General features: G+C 39.0%; 1 protein-coding gene across 1 annotated transcript in view; it reads right to left on the reverse strand.

The window, feature by feature from the left end:
- LOC106975148 (beta-galactosidase-1-like protein 3) overlaps nucleotides 1-25,814 on the reverse strand; it is a 63,699-nt gene that overhangs the window by 33,367 nt on the left and 4,518 nt on the right. Inside the window, 6 exon segments of the mRNA XM_027036960.2 lie at nucleotides 15,518-15,582; nucleotides 16,974-17,055; nucleotides 18,493-18,585; nucleotides 21,816-21,924; nucleotides 23,109-23,204; nucleotides 23,772-23,840. Of these exon segments, the coding sequence (XP_026892761.1) occupies nucleotides 15,518-15,582; nucleotides 16,974-17,055; nucleotides 18,493-18,585; nucleotides 21,816-21,924; nucleotides 23,109-23,204; nucleotides 23,772-23,840 (514 nt within the window).

The raw sequence follows: 25,814 nt of genomic DNA on the forward strand, positions 1-25,814 counted from the left end.
ATTAGAGAAAATAATCAAATCACAAAAGAAGGGAACAAGAAAAGAAGAAAGAAACAAAGGAATTATAAAACAGCCAAAAACAATGAAAAAATGGCAATAAGTGCATAACTATCAATAATTACTTTTAAAGTAAATTGATTAAATTCTCCAATCAAAAATCATAGAATAAAAAATGGATAAAAAAATTAGATCCATCTATATGATGCCTACAAAAGACTTACTCCACATTTCAGGACATACACAGAATGAAAGCAAGGGATGGAAAAGATATTCCATGCAAATAGAAATCAAAAGAAATCTGGAATAGTTACACTCACATCACATAAAATAGACTTTAAGACAAACACTGTAATAAGAGACAAAGAAGGTCATTATATAAGGGGTCAATATAAAGAGGTCAATTCAAAATGAGGATATAGTATTTGTAAATATTTATGCCCCTTTTTAGTAGCACCTAAAAAATAAAGCAAATATTAACATATCTAAAAGGATAAATGGATTGCAATACAATAATAGTAGAGGGTTTAATACCCCACTTTCATCAATGGATAGATAATCCAGACAGAAAATCAGTAAAGAAACATCGACCTTGAAGACGCATTAGACCAGACAGACTTAACAGACATAAAGTAAACATTCCATCCAAAAGCAATAGAACACACATTCTTTTTAAGTGCACATAGAACATTCTTCAGGATAGATCACTTGTCAGGCCATAAAATAAGTCTTAATAAATATAAGAAGACTGAAATCACATGAAGCTCTTTTCCAGCCACAATAGTATAAAATGAGAAATTAGTTACAAGAAGAAAATTAGAAAATTCAAAAATATATAGAGATTAAACATGCTACTGAACAAACAATGCGCCAAAAGAGAAATCAAGAAATCTGGAGACAAATGAAAATGGAACTACATACCAAAACTTAAGGGATGCATCAAAAGCAGTTCTAAAAGGAAAGTTTGTGTGATAAATTCCTACATTAAAAACCAAGAAAGATCTCAAATCAACAACCTAACATTATATGTCAAGGAACTAAAAAAAGAACAAATTAACCCAAAGTTAATAGAAGAAAGGCAATATTGGGGCGCCTGGGTGGCTCAGTCGGTTAAGCGCCCGACTTTAGCTCAGATCACGATCTCACAGTTTGTGAGTTTGAGCCTCTCATCGGGCTCTGCACTGACAGCTCAGAGCCTGAAGCCTGCTTCAGATTTGATTCTCTTCTCTCTCTCTCTCTCTCAAAAATAAGATAAAAACATTTTAAACGTTTTTAAAAAGAAGAAAGAAAATATTAAAGATCAGAGTAGAAATAAATGAAAGACTAAAAACACAATAAAAAGATCAATGAAACTAAGAGCTGTTTTCTTTTTCAAGATTGACAAAATAGAAAAACCTTTGGCTAAACTTACCAAGAAGATAGAGGACTCATATAAATAAAATCAGAAATGAAAGAGGACATACAATTGATAGCACAAATATACAAGGAAAACAAGAGACTGCAATGAACAATTATATGCTAAAAAATTGGACAACCAAGATGAAATACATAAGTGTCTAGAAACATACAACCTGCCAAGGCTGAATGATGAAGATATAGAGAATCTAATACATCCCAATAAACAAAAGTCCAGAACCAGATGGATTAACTGGTGAATACTTCCAAACATTTAAAGAATAACTAATGCAAATCCTTTTCAAACTCTTCCAAAAAATATAAGGAGGGAATATTTTTAAAAACATTTTCCAAGGCCAACATTACCCTGATATCAAAACCAAGCATACTTCAAGAATAGAAAATAGTAAGCCAATATACTTGAAGAACGTATATCCAAAAATCTTCAACAAAATATTAGCAAACGGAGTTCAACAATACATTAAAAGAATCACTCACCATGATCAACTGGGATTTATCCCTACAATGCAAGAAGGTTTCACAACCACAAATCAAACAATGTAGAATAGAATTGAGAGCCCAGAAATAAATCCATGCATATATGGTCAATTAATTTATAACAAAGGAGCCAAGAATACAAAACGGGGAAAGAATAGTCCCTTTGATAAATGGTGTTAGGAAAACAGGACACCCACATGTAGAAGAATGAAACTGGACCCCTATCTTATAACTTACACAAAGGCTAACTCAAAATAAATTAAATACTTAAATGTAAGACCCAAAACCATGGAATTCCTAAAAGAAAACATAGGCAGTAAGCTCCTTGACATTGGTCTTGGCAATGATTTTTGGATCTGACGTCAAAAGCAAAGGCAACAAACACAAAAATAAACACGTGGGATCACATCAAACTAAACAGCTTCTGTTCAGCAAAGGAAACCATTAATAAAATGAAAAGGCAACCTACTTAATGGGATAAAATACTTGCATATCATCTATCTGATAACATTTAATATCCAAAATACCTAAAGAACTCATACAACTCAATAGCAAAAAAAAAAAAAAAAAAAACCCAAATAGCTGATTAAAAACTGGGCAGAAGTTCTGAATAGACATTTTTCCAGAGAAGAAATATAGATAGGGAACAAATACATGAAAAGATGCTCAACATCACTAATCATCCAGGGAAATGTGAATCAGAACAACAATGAGATATCATCTTGCACCTGTCAATAAAACAAGAAATAAGTGTTGGTGATTATGTAGAGACAAGGGAACACAGTGTTGATGGGAATGTAATATCTGTGGAACCACTATAGAAAACAATGCAGAGGTTCCTCAAAACATTAATAATAGAAATACCATATGATCTAGCAATTCCACATCTGGGTATTTATCATAAAAAAATTAAAACACTAACTCAAAAAGATATACACACCCCCATGTTTATTGCAGCATTATGCAAAAGCCAATGTATGAAAACAACCTAGGGGTCCATTGATGGATGAATGGATAAAGAAGATGTGCTATATATAAGAGAATTTAAATATTTCAGCCATAAAGAAAAATGAAATCTTGCCATTTGTGACAATATGGATGGACCTGAGCGCATTGCACAAAGTGAAGTAAGTCAAATAGAGAAAGACAAACACCACATGATCTCACTTATATGTAGAATATTTTTTTAAAAAGTTAAAAACCAACAACAAAAAACAAAGCTCAGAGATACAGAGAACATACTGCTGGTTGCCAGATTGTGGGGAGGGATGTAGTTGGGGGTTGGGTGAAATAGGTAAAGGGGGTCAAAAAGTATAAACTTCTAGTTACAAGACAAATGAGTCATGGGGATGTAACACACAGCATGGTGACTATAATTGATAATACTGTATTCATATATGAACATTGCTGACAGTAGATCTTAAAAGTTCTCATCACAAGAAAAAAAATTGTTACTAAGTGTGGTATCGCATGTTAACTAGACTTATTATAGTGATTTTTTTCACAATATATAAAAAAATCATTATGTTAATACATGAAACTAATATAATATTATACGTCAATTATGCCTCAGTAAAAAAAAGAAATCATAAAGGAAAAAAACAACCAAAAAATAATAATGAACACTTAGAAAAAAAAGAGGGGGAGAAAAATTTATGAGCACCCCTAAATGGGTAAATCCTAAACTGATACAATGATAGTTTTATCCTGAGTATGGTTATTCTCTTATCTTCAGTCATTTCTCATTGCCTTTTTAAAGATGTTCAAAAGAACATAGGGAAACATATTGAGCTAGCATCCCTGGGGGCCTGTGTGAGGTGGATCTTACACCTTTTTTTAGTAATCTTTATTTATATTTGAGAGAGAGAGCACAGGTAGGGGAGGGGCAGAGAGAGAGAGAGAGGGAGACACAGAATCTGAAGCAAGCCCCTGGCTCTGAACTGTCAACACAGAGACTAATGTGGGGCTCCAACTCACAAACCATGAGATCATGACCTGAGCAGAAGTCGGACACTTAACCAACTGAGCCACCCAGGCACCCTGGTGGGTCTTAGGCCTTTATGAAGGTTTTACCTACACAAATTCCACCACATGTTCTGAAGGAAAATTGGGGAGAATCCTCAGTAACTTTCTGTTACAGGTGAATTGCCATCCCCCAATTCATATATTAAGGTCCTAACTTCCAGGACCTCAGAATGTGACTATATTTGGAGACAGGATTTTTAAAGAAGTAATTAAGTGAAAAAGAGGTCAGTAGGGTAAGCCATAATCCAAAATGAGTGGTGTTTATAAAAAATGGAAATTTAAATACATACAAGAATAGAGGAAAGACCATGTGAAGACACAAGGAGGAGAAGATGACCATCTACAGGCCAAGGAGAGAATCTCAGATAGAAACAACTCTGTGGGCACCTTGATCTTTGACATCTAAGCCTCTAGAATTTTGAAAAGATACATGTCCATTGTTTAAGCACCTAGTCTGTCGTGTTCTATTATTGCAGGCCAAGGAAACTAGTACAGATTTTGGTACCAAGAAATGGGGTACTGCAGTGACTTGTTATTAGTTAACAAATACCTAAAGATATGGAAGTGGCTTTGGAACTGGGTAATGGGTAGAGGCTGGATGAACCTTGAAGTATATGCTTAAAAAAAAAAAAAGCTTAGATTTCCTTGAAGAGAATGTAAATAGAAATATGGAGTTAAAGGCAATTTTGGTGAGAGCTCAGAAAAATATGAGGAGAGCTGGAGAGAGAGCTTGTATCATCATAGAGAATAAAAATGTCATCATAAACAGATTGTTGTTAGAAATATGAATGTTAATGATGCTTCTGATGAGATCTCAGGTGGAAATGAGTAAATGTTATTAGAAAATGGAAAGGAAAGTTGATCCTTCTTATAAAATGGCAAATAACTTGGATAAATAGAGTTCTAATATTTTGTGGAAAGCAGAACTTGCAATTGATGAACCTCAATATTTAGATGAGGAGATTCCTAAGAAAATGTTGATGGGAATGGCCTGGTTTCTCCCTGTTCCTTATACTGAAATATAAGAAGACAGAGATAAATTGAGGAAGGAATTTTTTTAATATGAAATATATTGTCAAATTGGTTTCCATACAACACCCAGTGCTCATCCCAACAGATGCCCTCCTCAATACCCCTCACCCACACTCCCCTCCCTCCCACCCCCCATCAACCCTCAGTTTATTCTCAATTTTTAAAAGTCTCTTATGTTTTGGCTCCCTCCCTCTCTAACCTTTTTTTTTTCTTCTCCTCCCCCATGGTCTTCTCTTAAGTTTCTCAGGATCCACATAGGAGTGAAAACATATGGTATCTGTCTTTCTCTGTATGACTTATTTCACTTAGCATAACACTCTCCAGTTCCATCCACATTGTTACAAAAAGCCATATTTCATTCTTTCTCATTGCCAAGCAGTATTCCATTGTGTACATAAAACACAATTTCTTTATCCATTCATCAGTTGATGGACATTTAGGCTCTTTTCATAATTTGGCTATTGTTGAAAGTGCTGCTATAAACATTGGGGTACAAGCGCCCCTATGCATCAGCACTCCTGTATCCCTTGTGAAAATTCCTATCAGTGCTTTTGGTGGGTCATAGGGTAGATCTATTTTTAATTTTTTGAGGAACCTCCACACTTTTCCAGAGTGGCTGCACCAGTTTGCATTCCCACCAACAGTACAAGAGGGTTCCTGTTTCTCCACATCCTCTCCAGCATCTATAGTCTCTGAATGAAACTAGACCACTTTCTTACACCATTCACAGAAATATACTCAAAATGGATAAAGGACCTGAATGTGAGACAGGAAACCATCAAAACCCTAGATGAGAAAGCAGGAAAAAACCTCTCTGACCTCAGCCGCAGCAATTTCTTACTTGACACATCCCCAAAGGCAAGGGAATTAAAAGCAAAAATGAACTATTGGGACCTCATGAAGACAAAAAGCTTACTCACTGCAAAGGAAACAATCAACAAAACTAAAAGGCAACCAATGGGATGGGAAAAGATATTTGCAAATGACCTATCGGACAAAGGGCTAGTATCCAAAATCTATGAAGAACTTACCAAACCCAACACCCAAAAAACAAAGAATCCAGTGAAGAAATGGGCAGAAAACATGAATAGACACTTTTCTAAAGAAGACATCCAGATGGCCAACAGGCACATGAAAAGATGCTCAATGTCACTCCTCATCAGGGAAATACAAACCAAAACCACACTCAGATACCACCTCACACCAGTCAAAGTGGCTAAGAGGAAGGAATTGTTAAGCAAAAAAGGAACATGGGGCACCTGGGTGGCTCAGTCAGTTAAGCTCAGGTCATGATCTCACAGGCCATGGATTCAAGCCTCACATCAGGCTCTGTGCTGACAGCTCAGAGCCTGGAGTCTCCTTCGGATTCTGTGTCTCCTTGTCTCTCTGCCTCTGCCCCACTCATGCTCAGTCTCTCTCTCTCTCCCTCTCTCTCTCAAAAATAAATAAACATTAAAATTTTTTAAAAGGAACCAGAACCTGAAGATTTGTAAAATTCTTGGCCTATGTATATTGTAAAACACTGAGAAAGTGTGATTACAGAATATTGAGGATGTGGCTGGACAATCATTTGCTACAGAGGTTGTTGGTGTATGGCTGATGGATCCATTCAGCCATATAAACAGAAGCCAGAAATAGAGATGGAGCTATCTAGGAAAGATGTAAGGATGACCCCTCTTGTCTAATGGCTTGGACTCCCATGAATTGTACAGGAGGCCAACAGATTTTTAAAAATTTCATTCTAGCAGAAATGCTACTTGCTTGGACTGAAGGTGGCAGAGCTGAGACAAAATGAAGGAAACATGTCAGACTTCTGGGATTCTACAGGATGTGTCAATAGAGCTTGTCACAGACTTTGAGTCTGGAGTTCTCTCTTGTCCAGCAAGAGAGCAGATGCAGAATTGAATACGAGAGAGGCTAAAGTCTGGGAGGAGACAAGAGCCCTAAACTGGGGTTTTGTCTCTGTATTTATTGAGCTTTCAAGGTTTTACATTTGTGGTGAACATACAGAAGAAAACAAATAAGATAGTGACTATTAACTTGTGTGTGTAAGAAGCAAAGGGTTTTGGGGCGGGCGGGTGGTGAGCGGTGTTTGAAGTTGAGATTAAAGCACAATGATATATTGGCACCAGATGCCAGATGGACAGTTTCTCTGTGGGCGATACAGCCAAGTAGCTGTTATCTCTAAAGTTTAAGATTGCTGGAGCATGCTGCCTCAAGGTTAACAAGGCACCCTTTTCACTAGCTAATCTTGGGTGCTTTTGCCCCATAGCTTTCTACCTCTAATTTTTCTTGGACATTTTCATCCTGGGGAGGCGGCTTTTCACCCTAAGCCTTGTTTTGCTTGATACTAACCTTGGGTGCTTTTGCCCTGTGGCAGTTTTCTGCTGTAAGCCTTGTTAACCCATTGGTGCAGGCATACAGAATTCTTAAACTTATTTCCCACAAGAGCTATGGGGCTACAAACATGCATTACCCTTCAAGAAAAAAGAGGAATGACCCTGAAGGTGGTTGAGAGGTCAGCAGGCCAGCATTACTACTGTGGGAACAGAGGGCATAGGCTCAGTGGATGAGGATGTCATGTCTTTTTCTTGGTTCCAGAGGAGTCAGGACCACTGCGCAGGGCTGAGGATGTGGGGCTGTCACCCAGGTGGACCTGAAAGGAGGCCCATACTGGTAGACACAGAGAACAGAGAATTATTATTGTCTTAAAATCTAATTATTATTCTGAAGCCTTAAAATCTAATGTAATTGACCCTACAAGGTTTTGTACTTGTTTAGGAACCGTGACCCCTTTCTTCTTTTCAATGTCTCCCTTTTCAAATGAGATTTTCTGTCCTATGTCTGTCCTACATTGTATTTTAGAAGCAGATAACTTGCTACCTGGTTCCACAAGTTCACACTTGAAGAAGCACTTTACCTAGGATGAATAATATCTGGAGTATCATCTCTACCTGATTTAGATGATATTTAGATGAGATTTTGGACTCAGAACTGATGCTGAAATGAAAAAAAAAATGGACGTTGGGTCTCCTGGGATGAGGTTAATATATTTTGCATGCAGAAGGACCTGAATCTGGGTGAGGGCAGAAAGTTATGGGCTGAATTGTGCCACCACCTCCCCCCATTTATACTGAAATTCTAATCCCTAGTACCTCGGAATATGACTATATTTGGGAAAAGTGTATTTAAACAGGAAAATGTTTAATTTTAGGTTAAATGTTTTGGAAAATATTTAGTTAAGATTAAATGAAATTATTAGGGTGGGCCCTAATCCAATACCACTAGTATCCTTATAAGAAGAGATTAGCATTCAGACATACACAGAGGGACAACTTTGTGGCAATGCAGGGTGAAGTCAGCCACTTACAGGCCAAGGAGAACAGCCTCAGAAGAAACAAATCCTTCTGACACCTTGATCTCAGATTCTAGCCTCCGGAACTGTAAGAAGATAAATGTTGTTTAAGCCACCAAGTCTGCAGTACTTTGATTTCATTCCTGGTACTGGTTGGGGAAGGGGAGCAGCAGCCACTGCCAAATCTCCCACAGCCCTCATTTCTAGGGAACAAAAGCCTTAATCTGCAGAGACAAGAGCAAGAAAAGCTGTCATCTTAGGGCACTGGTGAAAACCTGCTTCCTGGAAACAGAAGCAGGAAAAAAACCTACAAAACAAACCACTAGTCTTGGGAGAAGAGTAAGAAACTGTGCGGGGCCTGGAACTACAGCTCAGGGAGAAACAGGAGCACTTGCAAAGGTCAGCCCCTCAGACCCAGGCACATGGTGCCTAAGACCAAGGCTCAACCAGAACATCAGGGAATGCATTCCTTCCCTCACCATCAGGCTAACCAGTGTAGAGAATAGATAACACGCAGTAGAGCTAGCAGTGCTGAGAAGAACAGACTCTCTCTGGGGTACAATGCAAAGGGAAGAACCAAAGCCAAGGGGAGCTCAGACATAGAGATGGTACTAGAGGAATTTGAAGCCTATGATGCAAGGAGGATAAACTTAGCAATAACAAACTTCAAATTTAGCCCAATTCCCGACTAAATTAACACAAAATCCCCACGTTAAAAGCCTAGCAGGGGGCACCTGGGTGGCTCAGGTGGACTCTTGATTTTGGCGCAGGTCATGATCTCAAGGCTCATCAGTTCAAGCCCCGTGTTGGGCTCTGTGCTGATAGTGCACAGCCTGCTTGGGATTCTCTCTCTCCTTCTCTCTCTGCCCCTCCTCCATGCATTCTCACTCTCTTTCTCTCTCTCTCCCTCTCTCTCAAAATAAATAAATAAACTTAAAATAAAAAGCCTAGCAGAAAGACATGCTTATGTCCAAGACAATATCTATGTCCCACATAAGATGTTCCATTTTCATTAAAAAACTATGAGCCATACGAAAAGGCAAGGAAAAAAACATACTTTGAAGAGACAAAGCAATAATCAAGAACAGTCTCAGGACACAGATGTTGTAATTAAACAGTGAATTTAAAATAGGCATTTATCCACGGGAGACAGGTGTGCTGGTTCGAAGGGACACATACACCCCCATGTTTATAGCAGCACTATCAACAATAGCCAAAGTATGGAAAGAGGCCAAATGTCCATCAATGGAAGAATGGATAAAGAAAATGTGGTGTATATATATATATATATATATATATATATATATATATATATATTGGAGTATTACTCGGCAATCAAAAAGAATGAAATCTTGCCATTTGCAACTACGTGGATGGAACTGGAGGGTATTAGGCTAAGTGAAATTAGTCAGAGAAAGACAAAAATCATATGACTTCACTCATATGAGGACTTTAGGAGACAAAACAGATGAACATAAGGGAAGGGAAACAAAAATAATATAAAAACAGGGAGGGGGACAAAACAGAAGAGACTCATAAATATGGAGAACAAACTGAGGGTTACTGAAGGGGTTGTGGGAGGGGGGGATGGGCTAAATGGGTAAGAGGCACTAAGGAATCTACTCCTGAAATCAATGTTGCGCTATATGGTAACTAATTTGGATGTAAATTTAAACAAATTTTAAAAATGTTAAAAAAATAAAATAATGATGGTTAATATGATAAAGGTTGCAATAGAAACAGGTAGATACCATGCAAAATAATATGGGTAATTTTAGCTGAGAGATGGAAGCTATAGGAATGGAATTGAAAAACTAGAAATCAAAAACACAGTAACAGAAATGAGGAAGTCCTTAAGTGAGCTCACTGGTGAAGTCAACAAAGGAGAGGAATGAATCAGTGTACTTAAAGAGAAGCTAATAGAAATCAACCAAACTGAACTGAAAAATAAAAAGAAAAAGAGTAGGGGGAAAAACAGCATCCAAGCAGTTTGAGACAATATTAAATGATCTAATGTACACATAATTGGACCTGCAGAAGAAGAAAGAGAGAAGAAAGGAAATATTTGAATAAGTAATGGTTGAGAATTTTCTAAAATCAATTACAGGCACCAAACCACAGATCCATTCTGTGAGAATATCAAGCAGGATAAACTCTAAGAAGCAAACCACACCTAAGTATATTATACTCAAGCTTCTAAAAGCTACAGACAATGAGAAAATTCTGAAGGCAGTCAGAGACTAAAAGACAAATTACCTGCAAAAGCCACAGATAAGAATTAATATCAGAAACCATGAAAACAAAAACAAAAACAAAACAAACAAAAAAAACCCACAATAGAATGTCATCTTTAAAATGAGTATTTAGGAATATATTATTGTAAGATATTATTACTACATGTGAAGCAGTTCACTATTTGAAAGTACTTTCAGATTAATTTAACATGTATATTTCAAATCCTTGGGCAACAGCTAAAACTTAAAACCTGAGAAAAGAAATTAGTCCATAGAGGAGATAAAATTTAATCATAAAAAATGCTCAATTAACTGAAGGGGGATAAAAAAGGAACATAACAAATGGGACAAATAGAAAAGAATTAGGAAGATGATAGATTTTAATCCAACTATATCAATAATCACTTTAAATGTGAATTATCTAACCATATCAGTTAAGAGACAAAAACTGTCAGGTTGAATCTTTAAAAATGTAATACAGAGACGCCTGCGTGGCTCAGTCGGTTAAGCATCCGACTTCGGCTCAGGTCATGATCTCGCAGTTCGTGAGTCGAGCCCCGCGTCAGGCTCTGTGCTGACAGCTCGGAGCCTGGAGCCTGCTTCACATTCTGCGTCTCCCTCTCTCTCTGCCCCTTCCCTGCTCATGCTCTGTCTCTCTCTGTCTCAAAAATAAATAAACATTAAAAAAAAATTTTTAAATGTAATACATAATTATATGCTATCTACAAGAAATCCACTTTAAATACAAATACTTAAAAAAAAGGTAAAAAGTAAAAGGATAAAGAAAGATACAGAATGCAAACACTAACCAAAAGAAAGGTAGAATAGCTATATTTATATCAGCCAAAGCAGACCTCAAAACAAGGAACACAGGGACGCCTGGGTGGCTCAGTCAGTTAAGACTCCAACTCTTGATTTCAGTTCAGGTCATGATCTCATGGTTCATGAGATTGAGGCCTGTGTCAAGCTTTGCACTGACAGCATGGAGTCTGCTTGAGGTTCTCTGTCCCCTTCTCACTCTGCCCCTCCCCCACTCACTCTCTCTCAAAATAAATAAACATTTTTTAAAAACAACATTAAAGGAATTCACCCAAGAGATACATGAGTGCTGATGCATAGGGACACTTGCACCCCAATGTTTACAGCGGCACTTTCAACAATAGCCAAATTATGGAAAGAGCCTAAATGTCCATCAACTGACAATGGATAAAGAAGATGTGGTTTATATATACAATGGAATACTCCTTGGCAATGAGAAAGAATGAAATCAGGCCATTTGCAGCAATGTGGATGGAACTGGAGGGTATTATGCTAAGTGAATCAGGCAGAGAAAGACAGATACCATATGTTTTCACTCCTATGTGGATCCTGAGAAACTTAACAGAGAACCATGGGAGAGGTCAAGGGGGGGGAAATGTTACAGAGAGGGAGGGAGGCAAACCATAAGAGACTCTTAAATACTGAGAATAAACTGAGGGCTGATGGGGGGTGGGAGGGAGGGGAAAGTGGGTAATGGACATTGAGGAGGGCACCTGTTGGGATGAGCACTGGGTGTTGTATGGAAACCAATTTGACAATAAAATATAAATAAATAAATAAATAAATAAATAAATAAATAAATAAATTTACAAAAAAAAAAGAAAAGAAAAAGAAAAACAAGGAAGGCGTGCACCTGGGTGGCTCAGTTGGTAAGCAGCTGTCTTCGGCTCAGGTCATGATCTCATAGTTTGTGAGTTCGAACCCCAATTTGGACTCTGCTGTCAGCACAGAGGCCTCTTCAGATCATCTGTCCCCTCTCTCTCTACCCCTCCCCTGCTGTGCTCTCTCGGTCTCTCTCTCTTAAAAATAAACATTTTTTAAAAACCAAAGGTAGCCATTAAATAATAATAAAGGGGTGAATTCTCCAAGAAAAATATAATTCTAAATGTGCTTACACCTAAAAACAGAGCTTCAAAATATAGAAGACAAAAATGGATAGATCTGAAAGGGCGAATAAACAAATCTACAACAATATTTAGAGATATTAACACTCTTAATAGTTAATAAAAAAGTTAATAAAAAAGTGGGTAGAAAATCAGTAAGAATAGCAATTACCTGAACAGTAAAATCAATCAACTTGAGTCAATGGAAGCTTACAAACAAATGCAAAATACACATTCTTCTCAAATATACATGGAACATTCACCAAAATGACCATATTATGAGCCATAAAACAAACCTTAAGAAATGTAAAAAGAACAGAAATCATATAAAGTATACTCTCAGATTTTAACAGTATTAAAGTAGAAATCAATAACAGAATAATACCTGGAAAATCCTCCAGGATTCAAAAATTAAGCAACATACTTCTGATACATACAATAAAGATTAAGCCTCAGGGGAAATTTTAAAATGTTTTGAAAATGTTTTGAAACATTTTTGAGTATGAAAATACAGCATATCAAAATTGGTGGGATATAGCAAAAATAGTGCATTCAGGGAAATTTATAGCCATAAGTGCTCATACTGGAAAAGAAAAAAGTCTCAAATCAGCAATCTAAGCTTCCACTAAACAAACAAACAAACAAACAAACAACACCTAGAAACAGTACAGCCAATTCAGTCCAAAGGATGCAAAACAGAAAATGTGAAAGATCAGAGAAATAAATGAACCAGAAAACAGGAAAAAATGAAGCAAAAATTAAAAAAAGCCAAAAAACTAGTTCTCTGAAGAGACTAATAAAACTGGTAAACTTCTAGTTACACGGACCAAGATAAAAAGATGAAAAGAGAGAAGACACGAAGTTACTAATATGGGGAATGAAAGAAGGGCCACCACTACCAACAACAAAGACATACAAGGATATCAACAGAATATCTGTGACCATTAATTCTGTGACCATTAATTCATAAACTTAGATGAAATAGAATAGAATAAATCCTTGAAAGACATAAACTACTAAAACTTGCTCAAGAAGAAATAATCTAAATGGTGCTACATCTATTAGAGAAAAGAAATTTCTAGTTAAAAGTCTTTTAAAAAAGAAAACTTCAGAGGCGCCTGAGTGGCTCAGTTGGTTAAGCATCTGACTTTGGTGTAGGTCATGATCTTACTGTTTCGTGGGTTCAAGCCCTGCATCCAGCTCTGTGCTGACATCTCAGAGCCTGGAGCCTGCTTCAAATTCTGTGTATTCCTCTCTCTCTGCTCATCCTGACTCATTGTCTCTCTCTCTCTCGCTCTCTCTCGCTCTCTCAGATAAATAAACATTTAAAAAATTTAAAAAAAAAAAAGGAAACTTCTGGTCCAGACAGTTTCACTGGTGGATTTTACCAAACATTAAATAAGAAATGCTATCAATTCTGTACAATTTCTTCCAGAAAATAGAAAAGGAACCCATTACTCTGATTCCAAAATAAAGACATTTCAATAAAAGAAAACCAAAAACCAATATTCCTCGTGAACATGGAAGCAAAACTTCTCAATAAGACATGAACGAATTGAATCCAGCGGTATGTAAAATGATAATACAATTGAGTAGGATTATTCCCAGGAATACAAGACTGAATCAAACTTTAAAATTAATGTTAGCCATATTAGTTACAAAGAAGGACATATGAGAAAAACTGCATGAACTTTGGCTTTGTCTATGACCTTAGACATAGGATACAAGAGCATGATCCACTTGGCTATCAAAAGGAATCAGGTACTGATTCATGCTACAGTACAGATGAAAATCAAAAACATCAAGCAAGAAGCCAGATGCAAAAGACTAGTAACTGTATGATTCCATTTATATTAAATGCCTAGAAAAGACAAATTTATAGAGATGGAAAGCAGACCAGTGTTTGCCTAGGGCTGGAGATGGCAACAGGGGATTTACTATAAATGAAGATGAGAAAATTCTTTAGATTGTGGGAATGGTTATAAAAATCTATATATTGAATTGTATATTTATAATGGGTGAATTTAATGGTGTATAAATTATATTTCAACAAAGCTACTTTTAAAAAAAGTGACAAGAGAAAAAGAACCAACAGCAAAAAAGAGACTTATTACAGCCATTAAAAACTAGATAACCATAGATCCAGCTCTGGCAGAGTCCCTTCTTTTTACTAGGTCAAAAGCTGTGTAGAAATTAGTAAGAAGAGGAAATAAGATCAATTTGTTCTTTAATTAAAACTTGTGTAGGAGGGCATAGGGCACTGGAGGAAGCACCATGGGGCCAAGTGCCATACTCTGCAGGACTGAAGAAGGATTTCCTGTATAAGCGAGAAGAACAGAGAGGGCTGGGCCTGGAAAGAAAGATTGCATCAGGTCACACCAGGCTTTGCAGGCCATGGCATGGGTTTTGGATTATGCTGGGAACAAAAGGAGACCCAGGAAAGTATGTTAAGCAGAGGAAACTATAATCACGTTTGGTCTGTAAGAGCTCGATCCAGCTGTTATGTGGAGAAAGGATATAATCCTCAAAGGCATGGACTGTGGTTTGTCCATCTTTGAAACTATTACAAGGGACCACCCACTGAGAGGAAACTGGAGCTACTCAATCCATGGTTGTTAATGAATTCATGTACAATAGTCATTCATTCCCATAATTTGCAGAGTCTGGCTGAAAAAGGCTGACTCTGACAAAGCTATGTATGAGCCCTCTGTCAGCAATGTATTTAGCCCATTTCTGAGGCCTGTCTTTGGAAAGGGAAAAGAACGTCATCTCCCTCTGACTTACGTCACATAATCCCCTCTTCCTCCCTCTGATCATCTCCATAAGGTGCTTCACTAACAGTGGTGATAGAAGCAGGACTTACTTCTCATTCCCCATGACAAAAGGCATAAGCTCCTCAAATTGTTTTGGAACCCAACCGAGGCTCTGGGGAGATGGGGAGCAAGGAAGCAGAAGTCTTTTTGCCAAGCCTGCTGTTCTCACTCAGTACCAGCTGCACAGGTTAAGGAGATTTGGGCAGGCAAAGGAGCAAAGACTCTTCATCTTTAAGACATCCTTACCTGCACCTGGGAAAGCTGCTTGAAATCATTTATCTGAAATGTGTTCATATTGAGGGTGGCCAGAACTATAGAGAGAAGAGACAGGTGCTGAATGAGGTACTGTGACAGTGCCACCAGGGAATGGTTGGAGGCCCACACCTTGTACACAGAAGGAAGTTGGGCCAAGTAGTAAGGATGAGACACTACTTTTATTCCACTTTGCAAAGTACAAAAGGCTGCCACATATGTCCTGATATCACTGGACACTTGTAAGGACAATGCAAGATAAGAAGGGTAGGTAAGGGGTGCCTGGGTGGCTCAGTCAGTTAAGCGTCCATCTTTAGTTCAGGTCATGATCTCACAGTTTGTGGTTTTGAGCCCCAACTTGGGATCCATGCTGACAGTGCAGAGCCTGCTTAGGAGTCTCTGATTGTCCCTCTCCCACCTGCACTTTCTCTTTCAAAATAAATAAATACACTTAATTTTTTTTAAAGGCAGTTAAAATTAACCATATTTTTTGTAGAAAACTAGAACAGGACAAGATCATATAACTTGATTAGACCTAGGAACTGAACACAGGTTTGCTGACCCAAGTTCAGCACACTTCCCAGTGTACTATAATAATGTGGAGAAGAGGGGCTCAGTTGGTTAAGTGTGCAACTCTTGATTTGGGCTCAGGTCATGACCTCACAATTCTGTGAGTTGGAGCCCACATCGGGCTCTGTGCTGACAGTGCAGAGCTTACTTGGGATTCTCCCTTTTTGCCCTTCCCCTGCTTGCACTCTCTCTGTCTCTCTAAGAATAAATATATAAACTTAAAAAATAAATTCTTAGAAAAATAATGTGAGGAAGAGCCACCAAAAAGGAGGGGAGAACAGTGGTATAAAGAAGTAGCTAGTCTTGACTACGGACTACCTGACAGATACTCCCCTGGGCTCATCTGGCTGTTTATAATACCTTGGTCACTTCCCTCACTATCATCATCTTATGATTCTGGTCTGAACTGTTCTGTTACTCGACTCTCTAGTATGAACTCTACTCCAAGTCCACAGTGAGTGGACTTCAAGATCCCAGACTGGGGCTTGGCCTAGGCAGCCTTCCTGACACACATCTATCTTCTGTTTCTCCATGTGGCTCTCCATGTTAGTGGAGAAGACCTGGATTCTAAGCCATGCCCAATACCAATATGAATTCTTAGCCCACAGAAAAATTATGAAAGACAAAAAAGTGTATTGAGGCCAGAAGAGCTTGTCTGTTTAAAGACAAGAAGGGCAAGGGAGAGAGTTGGGGTTGGTAAGTGGACTCTTCACTTGGACCTTGAGTCCTCATTCATTGTAATACCAAATTTCTGGAGTCCACTTCAATGAACATGGGAGAGACATCAGAGATATAGTTGATTCTTTCTGAGGCTTGTTGAATATTCAAGCTGGCTGGCGAAGAGCCTCAATTCTTACTCAAAATGAGTCTAAATTTATACCTCCTTCTATGTAGCCTTTTAGCATGTGTTTTGCATCATCTGAGGTCATGAGCAGTTCCACAATCCCTCTTTCCAGCAGGGCCTGTTGGGAAAACTGACAAAATGAATCTACTTCCTTTGCTCCCATGGGAAGAAGGAAACATAAGGAAATTAGGAAACAAATACAGCTTGGGCTCGCTTGGACAGCATGTGAGCTAGAGAGAGGTTTGAGTTTAGAGTCTGACCATCTGCAATTCAGTAAATTAGGGGAATGTTGTTTGGTCTCTGTCTCAGCCTGTGTTGATCCCGGGAACCACAAGAGCAGCTAAGCATGGATTCTGACAGCCATGGCCACTGCCTCAAAGGGAAAAGAAAAAGGCTGAGTTTTATGAGGAAACACTTGAGGGAAACTCTAAATCCAAGAGAAAAAGAGAAGGCTTTCTCTTAAAGGGGAGAGTCCAAGGCTGTGGGGATCGCAGATAAATTTTGTAAAGTTTGGGTCCTATCCAGACACTAAAAGGAAGCAAGGAAGCCTGCCATGGCTTCAAAGAAGGGGGAATCTAATTTGCAAATTATATCTACTAAAGGCAGAGGAGCAGACACGTGGCCAGAGAGCAAAAGGACTCTGTGTTTTCTTTGTTAACTTCATGCCTGGCCCTGGGAGAAAAGTCAAGTGGCAAATTCTGAAAATCAAGAAAAAGCAATGCTAGCTGAATGAGATTAATTTGGGGAGATCTGATGTGATGCCCCTGAGAAAAATTAGGGAGGGGAATCCCTCACAGAACTTGTCCAGCACCAGAGGCTACAGCTGCAGGGCCAGAGCCAGGATGTATGGGAAGCCCAACCCTGCCTTCCTTCCTCTCTGGTCACCTTCTTGTTCTTTCTTTCCCAGCTGGCAACTCCTCCCCACTGCTTTCCAGACCATCCCACCCAGGGGGTTCTGTGTGGACACAGCCAACATGCGACCCCAAGTTCTGCTCACCAACCTGGAGAGGAGGTCCAGTTTATATAAAACTCATCAGCTTCTTCACTGTGGGAAGTTAGGGACAGGAAGGGGCCCGAACCATCAGAAAGGCAACCAGGCAGGACTGCAGTTATTCCCTGGCCTGAGACATTCCCCCCATGGAGAAGCAAGGGCAAGCATGCATTTCTGAGGAAAGAGTGTTAGCACTACAGGTCAGGAAGCCACAAGATGAGAGCCATGTTATTAAGTTCATGAAGCATTATTTATTTACTATGGATGTAAATTCACCAGCACCCAGATTTAAGGAGAATTGTGGGTCATAGAGATAGCAACAGGAAAGAATCAACTTTCCACATCAATTTTTATCTCCTAATGAAGTTATTTGAGGAAACCCTGACAGCTGTGGCAATACTGAAGATTCACAGAGACACTGAACTTGATCTCCCATATTCTCATCACCCACAGCACCTACCACAGGATCACCCATGCAACAGGGCCTCAGAAATGCATGCTTGTAAAAGTGTCAGAGTGAGGAAGAAAGCATGTAAATATGGGGACAAATCAAATGTTTCTTACCTTCTGAATATAAGGCATGTAATCTTTATCCTCGGCAAATGAACCATATTCATTCTCCACCTGCACTGCAATGATGGGGCCTCTCTTGTGATACTGAGAGACAAGCAGATCAAGGAAAAGTGTGAAGCTACTGGTGGAAAAAGCCTGGAGTCTCTGGGTTTCCTGCTAAGATCACATACCTGGTGCAGTAAGCTTTGATCCAAGTAGTTATCTCAAGTTCCCTCGGTACTCCCTCTCCTCCTGGGCCCAGAGTCAGTCACCTCCAGTTGCCTCAGCTGTTGCACAGAGTTCCACCTTCCCTAGTCTTTGGATATAAGCAACTCCTACAGTTTTCCCTCTTTTTCTCATACTAATTATCTGCTTAAATATGAATCCCAAACCTACAAACTCCCCTGCTTCCATGCCCACCCTATCCACTTTCCCCAGCATATGAAAGGGGCATCCCTCCCTCCTCCTGTCTTAGGATAATGCCACCACTCATGTGTGGAGTCCCACTGCCTCCTACCACCTGCTTGGGAACTTGGCTCTCTGCCCTGTTCCCTCTACCTTCTCTACTTTCAACCTTTCCTTCCAAACCAACTGCCCTCCATCATCATGGAAATTTACTCTGAACCATCACACTAGAGAGAGGGAGAGTAAACATGGACCCCAATCCTGTTCCCCCACCCACAGTTCTCTTGCTTTCTCATTTTGAAGAACCCTGTTTCTTGAAAGAATTACCAGTTGTCTACACTCACTTTCTCTGCTTTCTCACTTTGACTCCACTCCTCAAACCACAATGGTAAGTGTTCCAATGCCATCTTGCCACCTGTCATCAAGAGTGACCTAGTGCTACTGAAATTATAAGTTTGCAATGTTTAACTTAATCTTTCAATGTTCTTCCACACTCAAGTGCAGAAGTCTCTCTTGATACTGAAGGCAGAGTGAGCTCTTGACAGCCTGACCACTTCACCCACCACATGGCTCCTTATTGCCTATGGAGTAAATGCCAATTTTAGAGTGATATTCCCTTTTGGACAATGGGACCCTAGCCCCTGAATTGGAACAGAAGAGAATGAGTATGTGTAGTGGGTTTTCCTCTACAGCTTCACCTTTTGCCTCCTCCCACCTCAGATTCTATGCTCCACACCAACTGCACTTCCTCCAGCTCTTCAGACTCTTCATTCTATCTCTTGTCCTCTGGTCTTCACCCGTGATGGAGACTCCTGACCATTGCTAATGCCTGCCCACCCTTCAGGTCACTGTTTAAGTTACTTTTTCTGGAGAGCATGCCCTGAACCTTCCTTTCTCCTTGGCTGCTTACCCCTATGAGGGGTGTCCTGCACTTCTTCCACTGAAGCAACTATTCCTCAATTTGTAAGTGGTCATTGCCTCCATGGGACAGGGACAATGTCTGTCCTTCTCTCCATTGGAAGCTAAGCTCCTACACAGCAGCTGGCACATAGCAAGTGTTCAATAATTACTTGTTGAGTGAACCTAAGTATTCCTCACTGATGAAGTGAGAACAGTTGTTTGTATTATTGAACCATATCTTCTCCCCAACATGAAGGGTGAGATTTCTAAAATCCCCGTCACAGGAGAATTCACAGCTGACCTTACAAAACAAACAGGTTGAGAAGAATGAAAGTCCCAAGTAAAAGAGTAAATACACTCTAAAAATTATTTAAATACAGTAATTAAAACAATGAAGGTAACCAAATAGAAAACATTAAAATACTAACAATTTAGTAATAATAGGCCTTTTAAATTTCATTTGCACTTATAATTCCTTGCTTCTTAAAAATTTCCTAAGATTTCTCACCTCATGATTTCAGTGGGATATTTATATATTTGCTTTGCTTGCTGCATCTGCACTAATGCTACATGGCATTTGTACTTGTGCTTGAACTTCTAGCCAAACATTCAAAGTCTTTCTAATTTTAAGGCTCAAAGATTTTTGCTCCTACATCAGGCCCCATCTAAATGCCAGAAACATATGGCTTTCAGCCTTTCTTGACTCTGCATAACAGACCCAGAGTTTAATTCTAAAGATGATGCCTTCTTCCCTGCAGCATTGCTCATCTCTCCTGAAGCTATACTACAGAGACATTATTCTTAATCTGTCTTTCCCTTTATTTCTATTCCTAATCTCCTGTTTCTTTTCTCAATAATTATTCCAATAGTAACTCACAATTCACAATTGAGAAGTAGTTATAAAGGGCTAGGTCCGTATCACATTTCCCCCAAAAAGAAGACTCTAATAAGCTCTTTATTGGTATTTATAAAAACATAATAACTGGTTTTTATCCCCACTCAAGTTATATCAAGAGATATACTCTTAAAATAAGATATATTTTTATTTAAATAATAACCATGTGTCTCCTCTTGTTTGTAAGAAAGTTGTATTTAAAAAAAAAGCGTAATGACCAAATAATTGCTGCCTTATAAACTTCAGAGTATAATATTTGTTCTTTGTTTTTATAGACTGGTCTTTGGGCTGTGGGTACCTTGCATAAGATGAGGAGACTCCATGAAGAAAGGAAATGCATGGTGTCTGTACTCTTTACACTTATGAAACTTAAACAAACTGGAATGTGAGCAAAAGAAAATATATCCACACAGGTACAAAGTGATATGTGAACCAAGTTATGCATTATAGCATAAATTTAAAAAATCAAATGTCCATGACAAGGTACTAGTTAAGTGAATTATGATATATCCATTTGTGGAATGCTATGCAGTCCTTAAAAAGAATGGGTTCCAAAAATATATTTTTAAGTTACAAAAAAATTTTCAGTGGAAATTGCATATTTTTTATTAAAAAGTATGCATACATACACATGTGTAAGTGTGTGTATAAATAATTTGTTTCTATATGTGTAGAAATCCTCTGGAAAGACACAAAAATCTAGCAAAATTGTCTCCTGAAAAGACAATGAATGGCTTTGGTTCAGGGTAAGAGGGGAGACTTATTTCACCATAAACTCTTTTGTACTCTGTTCAGCTTTATCACCAAGGGCTTGTATTAACTATTTAAAACAATAAAGATAATTTAAGGGTAAAAATAAGCAGTATGAATATCAGTGAGTTTAATGAATATCGAGTACATTCAGAACAATGACAACCACAAATGAACACCCTTCATCAGTCCCTTCTAAGATGTGTGTCTTTCTAGAAACCTTGAGGTAAAGGCTGCACTTAAGACAAAGGTCTAGAATTGAAAATTGCAAGAATATCAGTTTAAATTCTCACAGAGACTAGGCATGGCCTATTCTGTGAACAAGCCATAAAAATTATTTTCCTAGAGCAAAGATAAGAAAGAAGGAAAGAGAAATTTGCTTTACCTGGAGAGGAACAACTCTGGAAATGAGGTGGTGAAAATACTTATTAACTGCTTCAACAAAGCCCTTGTAGGTTGTTCTTAATATCATCTTAGGGTCTTGCAGCAACCAGCTGGGGGTGAAAGAGGACAAGCTCAGTTCTGAGTTGGGAATGCAGAGGTGCGGGGGGCTGGGCCAGGCATGACAGCCTGCCCCTTTCCAGATCTCTCTTGGGCAGTTTTACATCCTCTGATCATGTCCATGATCCTGGAGAACTCAGGGGTCCTGAAGGGATGTGTTCGTGTCAGCTTTTTGGACCATCCCACAGATTTAGAAGAAAAGATACCACCTCCATCGACATGACATTTACAACTTACCATCAAGATTTGTACACCCACATCTTAATACCCTCCTCCATTCTTGTTCAGTTTATTTAAAACATTTTTCTTGCACACAGTGTATGTACTTTAGGCAAATGGTTACATTTCCTCCAAGACCTAAGATTTCCAGCACAAAGGAGGAGCTTACAAGTAAGTAAGCTTGTCCCCAGGTCAACTTGTAAGGTGCTGGGCATGGCTTCCAGCTAACTGCACCATGAATTGCTGCTTCTCAAAAGCTCCCTCTTCTTGCAAGGGTCAGGCATTTTCTGCTCCAGAGCTGGAAAGCGGAAAACTAGCTCACCGTGGAGAAAAGTAATGCCTTTACATGACAAAGGGGAGTAAAAGTACTCACCTGGGGGCAAAGCCATGAACTAAATGGGCATTCCTGTCAGCTTGTGGAGATAACAGAAGAGCATTCTTAAATTCTCACCCTGAACCTTAGTTGTTTGGATTAAAAGCATGCATCACAGATGAGAGAAAAAGGCAAAGAAAAATGAGAGGGAGGGGAGGGAATCTGAAGGCGCTTAGTACAAGAGAACTTGGTCTTCCACTGACAAAATAAAAGAACAATCAGACATCATCAGAACAAGCCCACCCATCACTGTCTAAAGCTTCTGTTCCCATTCTTCCCACCACTGGACAGAGTTTGGGCATAGCTCTCTCCAGTGGGGCAAGAAGACTATGATCATCCCAATGCTTCCTCTTCCCCTGCACACTCTTGGCACATGCCTAGAGCACTAGGAAGATGTGTCATCTGTAAAATGAGGATTACAAGAGCACCTATACCTCACCCTATTACTGCAACCATTGTCTGAGACAATGTGTGTAAAGCACATAACAGTGCAAGACACAGCGGATGTGCTCATTTGTTATTAGACTGAAGTTTTATGTTTAGTAAAGCCAACAACTTTACTACACTGGACTCAGCACCGCTCACCTGGGCAAGCCCCCGAGGTCCATCTCACTGCAGATGTAGGGCCCTGGATGCAGAATCACCCACAACCTGATCTCCTCAGCCATCAGCACAAAGGCCCTAGGGAGGTCAGTGTCAGCAGCTCTCAAGACATCAGGGGGGAGGGGTGGGGATGAGTCTGACACACATCACAAGGTGGTGGATCTGCCTGGTTCTTCCTCTCCCTGCCTTCAGATGCCCTGCGAGCTGGGTTCTCCCCTGCTTCCAGCCCAGTACCTTCTGCATACCTCCACTGGGGGCAAGAGGACCAAGGGCATCAGACAGGATACGGGGAGGGGTGGAGGTGGGGTCCTAACAGTGAACCTGACCCCAAGTGCCTTACTACCCTAGAGAGGCAAGCCTTGTCCCAGACCAGATGGCTGGACCACACTGCAAAGCAAGGCAGACACAGGGGATTAGGCACCTCTGAGCTGCAGTGAAAAGGTCTGAGCTCAGACGAGGTAAACCCAGACCCCTGAGAGTAACAAGTTCATGACTAGAGAGCATTTGGGTCTTGAGAACAAGGTTCCAGGTCCCAGCCTCTCTCTGGTTCTCAATGCAGAACCAAGATGGCCTAATCAAACCCAAGGGGCCACCTCTCTGTCTCCCCACCTTGGACTAGGCCACAGAAGCAGTGACAGCACTTACTCCAGGTCCAGGTTTCCAGAGAAGTCAAATTTGCCTCTTTGCGGCTCATGGAGGTTCCATGGAACATAGCTGTAATAGGGAAGAGGGAAGTACAATAATCATCTTTCGATTTCTTTCTTCTAAATTTCTAGATCAGTCCCAAATCCATGCTAACACCTGGGATAGTTCTATTTGGGAATAAGCTGAAGTTTCCAATGGCAATTAAATCTGTATTACATGAACAATGACTATTGTCAATAGTTCTTTTCTTTATTAACCAGTTGTGATCCACGCTGCCAATAATCCTATGATTCTAGGTTCCTTGGATTTATATACATTAATTATCCCACTCACCACCCCATTCTCTGTACTACCCAGTAAGAAAATAAAGAAAATTACAAACCCCACAAATGTCTATATAGGCCCAATAAATGTTTGCTAAGAATTAATCAAAATAAGAATAGAGGAGGATTTTCTATAAGGATAATGGAGATAGAATAAAGAAAAATAACACATATAGATTTAGCAAGAAGGACCCATCCAGGCCCCTCCCCTATAGGGCTGAGTCTATAGGGCCAACGGGACATGTGTAAAATTTTTGTTAGGTGCTATTTTTATTAGTGACTATCTTTTTTGTGTGCATCACTAACAAATTTCTTGAGTGTTGTGCCCCTAACCTCATGTTTGCCATTAGCCCTGTAGTTCTTGTTACACAATTGTACACAATGCAGATTTGTAAGAATGCATATGTTGCATTATGGCAGAACTGACTGTATTTCAAGATCTTCTGTTGTAAGGAGGAATGAAGAGTTGGTTTGCTAAAAACTTAAATATGCATGATAAAGTTTATAGCTGTACACTGAAAGAGCAGAATGAAAACATTTTGCTAAATGAGGCTTACAAGTGACTTATTTCAAAAAATATTGTTGGATAAAGTTGAAAACAAAAAGATGGAAAAAGATATATATGAGGCAAAATTATTCTAGCAAATCTTAAATAGGAGGCAAGATGGATTTTAAGGCAAAAAAATCCCTCACAAATAGATGTTGATAGGCATCAAATAATAAAAAAGGAAATGATCCATCAAGAAGATATAGTAATCATGGCCTTATGTGCTCCATAAATATGGCTTCAAGTAAGGGAGGAGTTTACTGAATCAGAGAAGGGGACAAATCCATAGCCATAGAGGGAAGATTTAAAATACTTCCCTAAGAAATAAAGATAATAGCAAAAAGTTGTAAGGATATATATTTGAATAACACAAATGAAAGGCCCAATCTAAGAAATACATAGAAACCTCAGTAGCCAACAGGTGGAGTACATACATTTTTAAAAAACACATGCAACAGTTGTAAAATACAAAATAAATCTCAACAAATTTCAAAAATGTCCGTGATCCCAAGGCAATTGCTACACTAGAAAATTATGCTTGAAAATGATAAAAAGTTAAATAAATAAATAAGCCAGAAAGCATATTCCCAAATAGCTGAAATGTTTGAAAACAATGACATTCAAAGTATTACACAGCAAAATGTATGGGATATGTGGCCAAAGCAATAATTAGAGGTACACTCATATCTCAGAATAAATATATTAGAAAAAGCAAAATCCTGGAAAGAAAGTGAGCTCAACTATTCAACTCAGGAGACAAGAAGAAAAGAAGAAGAAAGAGAAGGAGAAGGAGGAAAAGAGGAGGTGGAGAAGGAAGAGAAGAGGAGAGGGGAAAAAATGCTAAACCAAATAAGGTAGAAGAAAGGAAATTATACATAATTCAGGAACTATCAAATAGAAAACAAAAAGATACAGAGAATATTAATAAAGTTACAAGCTAGTTCTTTGAAAAGACTAAAGATTTAAAGATTAAAGGGGAAAAAAGGCTGATACACCATATGATGTGCAAGAAAGAAAGAATTTTTTTTAATATATGAAATTTATTGTCAAATTGGTTTCCATACAACACCCAGTGCTCATCCCAAAAGGTGCCCTCCTCAATACCCATCACCCACCCTCCCCTCCCTCCCACCCCCCATCAACCCTCAGTTTGTTCTCAGTTTTTAACAGTCT

This window comes from Acinonyx jubatus, chromosome D1 (assembly GCF_027475565.1).
Source record: "Acinonyx jubatus isolate Ajub_Pintada_27869175 chromosome D1, VMU_Ajub_asm_v1.0, whole genome shotgun sequence".
NCBI classification, from domain to species: Eukaryota; Metazoa; Chordata; class Mammalia; order Carnivora; family Felidae; genus Acinonyx; species Acinonyx jubatus.